This window comes from Scardinius erythrophthalmus (assembly GCF_964197995.2).
Source record: "Scardinius erythrophthalmus genome assembly, chromosome: 22".
Taxonomy (NCBI): domain Eukaryota; kingdom Metazoa; phylum Chordata; class Actinopteri; order Cypriniformes; family Leuciscidae; genus Scardinius; species Scardinius erythrophthalmus.
The window spans coordinates 4910438-4919674 of NC_138242.1; the positions used below are offsets into that span (position 1 = coordinate 4910438).

General features: G+C 35.3%; 1 protein-coding gene across 10 annotated transcripts in view; it reads left to right on the forward strand.

Annotated features, from left to right (window-relative positions):
- wdr37 (WD repeat domain 37) overlaps positions 1-2343 on the forward strand; it is a 41152-nt gene extending 38809 nt beyond the window's left edge. For all 10 annotated transcript variants that reach the window (XM_081352991.1, XM_081352994.1, XM_081352995.1 and 7 more), the window contains 2 exons: positions 91-205; positions 1371-2343. In XM_081352991.1, coding sequence (XP_081209117.1) covers positions 91-205; positions 1371-1502 — 247 coding nt within the window. In that variant the 3' untranslated portion in view covers positions 1503-2343. The remainder of the gene's footprint in view (positions 1-90; positions 206-1370) is intronic.
- The last annotated feature ends 6894 nt before the right edge of the window (positions 2344-9237 follow it).

Here is a 9237-nt window from a genome sequence, read left to right on the forward strand (position 1 = left end):
AACCAGTTGAGCTATTTGCATTTAGTGTAAATACAGTCTTATTTCTTTATACTTTGAGTTGATTGATTGATTCACTGTACTAACCTGCAGGATAAGCGTCTCTGCCAACCAAAGAATCATCGCTCTGCCACATGACAACAGGCAGGTCAGACTGTTTGACATGAATGGGGTCCGTCTGGCCCGTCTCCCACGGAGCAACAGACAGGTACGTTTCTCACAGGGAGGTTTTATTGCCTTTCTTTTTGCTCCATGTCTGTCAAGTTGCCTCTCACTCTTTTAGCACTCCACAGTTCCTTGAATTGTTTTCGATTATGTTTCTTCTTATGGACCGTCTCTTATAAAGGGAAAGCAACACAGTAGTTTTTTCTATTTTTGACATCATATATATGATTCCAACTATGTTGTCTCAAATTATACAGTAGGTAGCAAAATTATGGCATCTTCTGAGACACCTTTTGCTGCGCTAAAAAAAAAAGCCAATTCAAATCAAACATTAAAAATAATAGTAAAACCATAATATTGAGAAATATTATTACAATTTGAAATAATTTTCTACTTTAATGTATTTTAAAATTGATATTGAAATGTTAAAATATTAATTTGGTGTCACATAATCCTTCAGAAATCATTCTGATATGCTGCTCAAGAAACATTTCTTAATATTATCAATGTTGAAAACTTAAACTTGGCTGTTTAATATTTTTTATTTCAGGATTATATGATGAATTAAAGTTTAAAAGAACAGTATCTATTTGAAATAGAAATCTTTTGTAATTATATGTCTATACTATCACTTTTGATCAATTTAATGCATCCTTGCTGAATTAAAATATATAAAATATTAGTTGATTTAAAAATAAATGTTTTGAATGGTAGTGTATAATGTTGTGTATTAATTTTCAGATGAAGGTGTATGTAATCCTTTTTACTATGTATTCAGCAGATACAAAAACACCTTTTTAGAAGAGTTAAAATGGTTTTAAATTAAGTGTTTGCTTTTGCAAGAGATGTGTGACGAGAAATGAAGCCATAGTTTCAGAAATTGTAAGCAGTTTTACAAAAACTGTTGTGAATTTTGATTTAGTTTTGTTATATTGACTTTAATGTAAAATTATTTAAACCCCTGTATACACACACACATATATGTATGATGATGTACGCTAATATAGATATTCACACAAACACTCACCATTTTTATTAAGTGTTGTAAGGAAATGGTTTCATATAATATAATTGATCCTATATCTAGTATTTTGGTGGGAAGACGGCTTGCTAGGTTTTGAGATGGCCCTGGTCCTTTAACAGTTTCATTGGCTTGTTTTGTACTTTTGAATGCGTCCTGACACGCCCATGTTGCATTTAACTCGCAGGGCCATCGGCGCATGGTGTGCTGCTCTGCCTGGAACGAGGAGAACCAAGCCTGCAATCTGTTCACCTGTGGCTTCGACCGCCAGGCCATCGGCTGGAACATCAACATCCCGGCCCTGCTGCAGGAGAAGTGACACGCTCACACACAGAGTCTCACACACGCTTAACACACCACTGAATCCTCCGACACGTTCTTCAGTGCCACACCTTCAGTAGATTTTACTAAAGAACACATCGTGAAACTATTCAGTGCTTCATTCCAGTGTGCGTCTACGGTCACTGCTTCATCCCGTCATGCCTTGATCGTGTGAGGAACTCGTGTATTTAATGGATATTCTGCATATCTATCTCTGCGCTGGTCATGTGGTTTGGTGAAGTTCCTCCCAGTCTCGTTACCCCGTTTTTACGTGTTTGCATGATGCGACCCGTGAATCCTGCGAGACCAGGACATTCCTTCACGCTGTTACATTTAAGTCATTTTTCACTATTTTTGTTGTGCAATGTTCAGTTTGTTTCTTTGTACAGATGACTTTTTTTATTTTTTTCGACAGCATTTTAGATTTTTTGTTTTGTTTTGTATAAATTTCTGCTTTGCTTTTTATAGAGATGAAATGTGCAAACGAAACGGAGCACTCTGCCTTTATGAACGGAAATCGGCAAACGCATTTACGGATCCGCACCTTCTTGATGTTCTGATTGGAACCGCCGTTCAAGCGGCCAATCAGCTTCTTTCAGTGTTGCCGCAGCTCATTTGCATGACAAACCCGCCTCTCTGTCAAATATGTGAAGCAAAATGCTGTATAATTGCTGTGTTATTCTCATTCACCCTATTGAAAACATAAAGAAGCTGAGACTTTGTAAGTATCGTGACAGTTTATGAAGCCCTACGATTGATGTTCACTTCCCTTTCAAGGGCTTTCATGTTGTGTAGAAGTAAATATTTGAATCAATCCATCTGAATTCAGAACAAGTGCACATGTTGCTGTAGTTTTTACTTGAGGAGAGTTCTCGCTATTGTGATATTCGTCGATAATTATCAGAGCAAATGTCAATGCCTTGCTCAGTGTGATCTGATGCCTGACACTGATGCGTTCTGATGTACTTTGGACTCCTTGTGATGTGAACAACTGTGCTTAGCCGGTATTTACAGAAGCCTCTCTCTCGACATTCATAAATAATCCTTAAATGGAAGTTCTTCCGTCAGTGTGTTACAGTCGGCATCGTTACTGCATTACTGCACTTTCACCAGAACTTCATTGGACTTTAATTAGAAACGCTGGTGGAGAGTGTCAGTTGTTCATTCTGTTTCACGTAGATAGTCTGTTCGGTCTAACAAAAATGTGCAATGTATTTTGGTGTGATGTCCATGTTTAATGGGCTGTATTTGACTTTAGAGTTGAAATGCACATGAAAACACAGAAAACACTCATCTTTGCTGTCAAACAACATGTGCTGACATCATGATGTACGCATATGACCCATCAGAACGTCCTTTAAAAACGAGTCTGATCCTCAACATTTTAGTGGTCTCTCTAACTTGGTATAATGTTCTGTGGAGTATTCTGTATTGAGCCTTTTTTTTTTTTTTTTGAGAGTAACTTAATTTGCTGTATTTTAAAAACATATTGCATCATAAAATGACAATGTAGAGATATAGAATCAATTAAATCACTCACAATAAAGTGAAAATGTCTTTCAAAGATCACATCGTTTTGATTAAACCAATAATTTGACAAATAGTGTGTACAAAAACACCTGGCTTTTAAACTTTATATCATTAGATAAATAAAAATTCGAAATATATATAAATAACATTACAGCACAACAAAAAGAATCAGGTCAAAGTATAACACAACGTGATTGTTTTAGTTTTTATTCACATAAACATTCACTTTTTACTCAAGTGCAATGTACAGACCTTAGCAGCATATGCTTTTGGGTTAAAATGTACACTTTATTAAGAGAGATCTTAAGGTTATTCTTTTAATTTTTTCTGTATTTTTTTCTACAAATTTTTACAAAATGTACAGTCATTAGTACAATATTGCCAATCAATCATGCCTTTACGACTGAATTACTTGACGTAGGTTCGTCCAGGGTTTTTTATGTTTCTGTTGTGATGAAGAAAACGATCAACTCAAACATAAAATGAATGTTGCAAAAAAAAAAAAGAAGTATAAAAAAAACACATGTGCATTAACAGTCTTTCAAGTTATGGAAATTTCAAACTGGGTTGTCAGTGCGGTGAAAATAGCCATGAACCCACTGATCTATATAGAATGATTATTATATATCATTATAGAGATCAGTGCATGAACCAGATTTTTATTTTATTTAACATCATCAAGATGATCTTTTGAGCAATTACTGGGAATAAAAAAATGACTTAAAATACAGATAACAGAAAAAGGCAGGTAATGTTGAGCCATGTTTGAACGATAGACGTTATATTTCTATGGGTAGACAAAGTGTATCACGTTTACTCTTGGATAGATTCATTATCATTTAAAAAAATATATAACATCAGGTGTGAACTGAGTGAGGCTTGAAAATATATTTGCCACCACTAGGTGTCCCTGTGACATTTTTAACTGTTCGTAAAGGGTGGCCACATGACAAAGTGGCATTCGAAAATATTCATACTGAAAGCTTATTAAAGAATACATGAATAACAAATTGCAATGACAAAGGACTAACATATAATAATGGAGAAGGATGATTCTATTGGTATACAACAATAAACATCTTTACAGATGAATTGTGACTTGGTCAAATAATATATATCGAGGTTAAAGCATACAAAACACACAAAACGTAAATCTAAATCAAATGACATGAAGGATCTGTAAATGAAATAAACAAATGCAGGTGAATCACTGGTTAAACCTCTGGTAAAGTGGCATGCATTTCAAAGGTTGGGTCGGGGCTTTACAAAGCAATTTGTAATGTGCTCGGTTTGTAAATGAACCCATTAAGTACAAATTACTCCATAATCACGGATCTCGACTCGCACTCTCAACTCCATTTTCTTTTCGTCTTTTGTGTCTACATCAAACCGGCGACGTTTCCCTTTCCTTTCACGCAGGTCTCTGCCCAGAACACCGTGTGTAAAGATACAGCACTGACACACAAAGAGAAACCAGCGGAGAAATGACACGTCACCTGTGAGCGGGATTGAGGTATTAAAGCAGAAAGCTGTACCAACTCTGGAAAAAAGAAAAAGAAGAAAAAAAAAAAGACCCGGGTTGTCGTAATGGCACCATTTACATTAGTATGTCACCATTACCTCTAGTCTGCACGCTCAAAATGGAGCTGAATTAACCTGTCTTTGCAATGTCAAACCCTACTGTTTTTTTTTTTTTTTGTTCCTTTTTTTCCTCATTTTAAAGTTGTACCAATGAAGCAAAGGCAAAGGAGAGAGAGAGAGAGAGAGGAAAATGAGGGACGCATCACTCTGACAGGACCTCTAATTGGACAGCGTGTCGGAGCTCTTCAGGGGCAGGCCATCCGGAAATGGCCAGATAATGACAAGACGGCGACTGCCTTTCACTTTGGCGAAGGTTAACACACACACACACACACACACACACGTTTGAATGACGGCGACTGCAGAGCTGTAAGTGGAGTGAGAGAGAGGTGACCATCTTTCCATCTGCTGTGTTGGGAGAAAATTGTCCCTGTTTTTCACATTTCCCGTTGTTGTCGATCACGTCGCTGGTAACCCTCGTTCTGCCAAAAGTCTCGCGAGAACTAGACTACATGCATTAGAGTTAGCTTTTGAGAGAAACAACTACCCAAGTGTGTGACTGTAACATACATTTTTGTTTTTTTTTTAATACTGGAGGCAAATCCAAATTATTTTCTGTGGTAATCAACATGTCATAATTATGGAAGCTTGTTTCCACCACAGAATAAAACATTTTAAAAGATAATTGAATAACATTGAATAATTGAATAATTGAATAAAAGAATAACTTTTTATCTCACAACTGCGAGTTTACATCTAGCAATTCTGACTTTATTTCTAAGAATTGCAAGATATAGTCATAATTGTGTTATAAAGTCATAATTGCGAGATATAAACATGTAATTCTGACTTTTTTCTCGTAATTGTTTATATCTCAAAATTCTGACTTTTATAACACACAATTGCTTCTTCATATCAAGCAATTCTGAGATAAAAGGTCGCAATTACCTTTTTTATATTTTATTCTGTGGCGTAAACAAGCTTCCAAACATAATGGATATTATATCTTGAAGTATTGCATGACAGGACAAAGCAATATTGATACAATCCACCGTCACACTAAAGGTATTTAAAGCTTCTGGAACTCATTACTAAAACATTATAGTTTAATATACTAAAATGTTGTGTGTACTATAGTTTTTTATATATATAATGCAGGTGAAACTCGAAAAATCTGAATATCGTGCAAAATATTTTTTTTTTAAATTTGAGTACCGTGCAAAAGTTCATTTATTTCAGTAATTCAATTTAAAAAGTGAAACTAATATATTATATATACTCATTACATGCAAAGTGAGATATTTCAAGCCTTTATTTGTTATAATTTTGATGATTATGGATAACAGCTTATGAAAATTTTCAATATTTCTGAGATTTTGAATTTAGGGTTTGCATAAGCTGTAAGCCATAATCATCAAAATTATAACAAATAAAGGCTTGAAATATCTCACTTTGCATGTAATGAGTCTATATAATCTATTAGTTTCACCTTTTAAGTTGAATTACTGAAATACATGAACTTTTGCACGATATTCTAATTTTTCGAGTTTCACCTGTATACTGTATTATAAAATAATTAATTGTGATCGGCAGTTGTTAGAAAGGAGTTTTCTACCACCACAGTTTGCTATGGGAGAGTACTATAGAGTGGTGCAGGTCTGACATCAGTTTGTAGGCCAAAACGCTGAAGCGAGTTTCATTTTAGCACTTCCTGTTCCATCATCCTGAAGTCAGTGGGTTTTTTGGTTAAATGGCTGAAATATATGGGGTTAGAATTGTTGCATTATTCCAAATAAATAGATTGAGATTCACAAACAAATGTAAAGAGAGTCACAAAAAATGATCAAATTCACAAAAAAAAATAGATTACGATCCACTAATAAATGTGAAGAGTTTCACAAAAATGTATAAAACTCACAAATAAATAAAATGAATTTGCAAATAAACGATATATATTTACCAATGTGTTTTATGTCACTAACACATTTGTGAACCGCTTTCTGTGCATTTGTAAATCCCCTCACGCATCTGTGGATTTAGAAACACTTCTAGCGTCGAGATGCAGACTCCACCCACCGTTTACTCAAGCCAATCAGATAAAAGCGGTTCACAAATAAATGCCAGGCAGAGTTGTGTTTGTGACATAAAACACGTTTGTAAATATATATTTTTTTATTTGCAAATCTCATTTTATTTTTTTGTGAGTTTTATAATTTGTGGATCTTAATCTATTTATTTGTGAATTTGATACATTTTTGTGAATTTCTTTACATTTGTTTGTAAATCTCAATCTGTTTATTTGGAATAATGCAACAATTCTAACGCCATAGAAATAAGGGCTGTGGTGAACACAAGCTCAAGACACTTTCACGTCTTACTCCACGACATTAAATACATCAATGTTACCCGACTCATGATTTTTTTAAGTTGTTACGTGTCTTGAAAAATGTGGTTGCTAACAAGTGTCTAAATGGGACTACTGAGGCTGTCGAGGAGATTAAACATCGTCACGCTGAACAGGTAAACTCGGTCCGCTTTTACAGAATTGTGCTTATAATTGTGCTCTTACAAACTATTCTAACGCAAACGTTCTGGGAAAATGTTTTTAAATAAAACCGAGATGTCGGACGCAAGTTTATGCTACTTAACTAGTATAACTACTTTGTAGTTCGTTTATAGCCTTTAGCTTTTTACTTCAGGCAGCTGCATTTAGGCTTCAAAATTCATAAAGGTTGTGTGATAATTATCTTGTAACGTATCATAAAATTTTGTTGATCACAGAGCTTGTTTTTAGCGATAATCCAAAAGCCTATGGGAAAGTCCTATTGGGTTTTTCTCAAGGGAACCAGCGTGATGCTAAACGCCGGTTGGCCTACAAAGTGACGTCACCCATGCACCACTCTATACCGGAAGCTGGCGTAACACCGAGATTTCACCGGAAATATATAGACCTTATTCATCTTTGAATTTTAATGGGAATGAAAGCAAGGCTGTGAGGGATAGACGTACATCTCTTCAGTGGGTTGTACTGTTATTTCGCGTGTTTTTGAATTGTTCTGCTGACGAAACACTGCAAAAATATCTTTCCAAGAAATTTCAGTTGACATAAAACCCCAGACAACATGAGCTGTGGAAAATAAGTGATCTAGGAGCTTTTTACAGTGGATGCCATTGAAAACACTGTAAGTCCATCCATCACAGCCTCGCTTTCATACTCGCTGCTCTGAATAAGGTCTATCACTGTCGCTGCCCTGTAAGATCCTCTCCTGTTTGGACACCACAGCACGTCTGTCAGAGAGGACTTATGGGTATTCGATCCTGAGCCTGATTAGAAATGCTAGAAAATCAAATTGTTGTTTTTGTTCTTAATTATGAAATTATGCTAGTTAGTGCCTTTTAAATAATGTATAACATCTAAAAATATCATCAATATATTTAATATAACATTTAAAATATCATCAATATATTTAATATAACATTTAAAATATCATCAATATATTTAATATAACATCACAGCTAAAAATTAAACATTTTCAGGTGTTAACCTTTAGTTGGCAAACTAACAGCATAGCTTATTAGCTTAGCGTAGCGTTAACTGGTTGAGAAAAGCTTTTTTGATTAGCTAGAATAAGATATTTAACGTGTTATGTTGTGATATGTCATTGAGGATGGGTATAGGATCTTTTTTTGATGCACGAACATTACCCTTACGAAAAGTAACCATGGTTTTACTACAAACAAACATGGTTATTATAGTTAAACCACGGTAACCTCAAATTAACCATGGTTTTACTACACTAACCATAGTTTAACCATGGGGTTTGTGGTTATACAAATGGTAATCAATCCACCAAAAACATGGTTACTACACTTTTACTTTCATAAAACCATGGTTAATATTCATAAGGGTAATTTAATCGTATTGCGTGATTTTTTTTTTTTCCAAATCATTCTTTTATCAGTCTACTCAGAAGTCGCCTGTCTAAATGTTCAGAATCATGGAGGGATTAAATCTCGACAGTAATGCTATCTATCAGAATGCGCTACCAACACTATACTCAGGTTACGGTTGGGGCTAGAATTTGTTTTAGTGTTGTGTAGACAATCACATCTGTGACTGACAATGAAACCTGTAGAATCGCCTGAGGGTTTGGGCTTTACTGGTTTGGGGCTTTAAAATTACGTTAACCCTTCACAAGCTATGAAAGGCAAGGTAGAAAACGCTTCCATACCTCACCCGTACCTTGGTAGCGACAAATTAAAGGGGTGATGAACTGAGATTTTCCTTGAGCTTTTGACATATAAGAGGTCATCATCATACTATAAGAATATCCTGTAAGTTTCAGAACTGAAAACTTCCTTGTTAGTCCAATAAAAGCTTTTATTGACATTTTTTCAAAGTTCTGTGACGTCAAAGGGTATCAAACACCACCTCCGCAGAAGAAGATCAACGCCTACTTCAACACTGCCTGTTTAGCCCCGCCCACCGATTCACGCATTACATGAAACTCATTATAATATGCAAAACTGTTATCCAATCATAGCAGTGGGCATTTACTTTAAAGTCTTCAACGCGGGACGCCCATAAAAACAGAACGTTTCAGGAGCTAGGCTCAAAACCA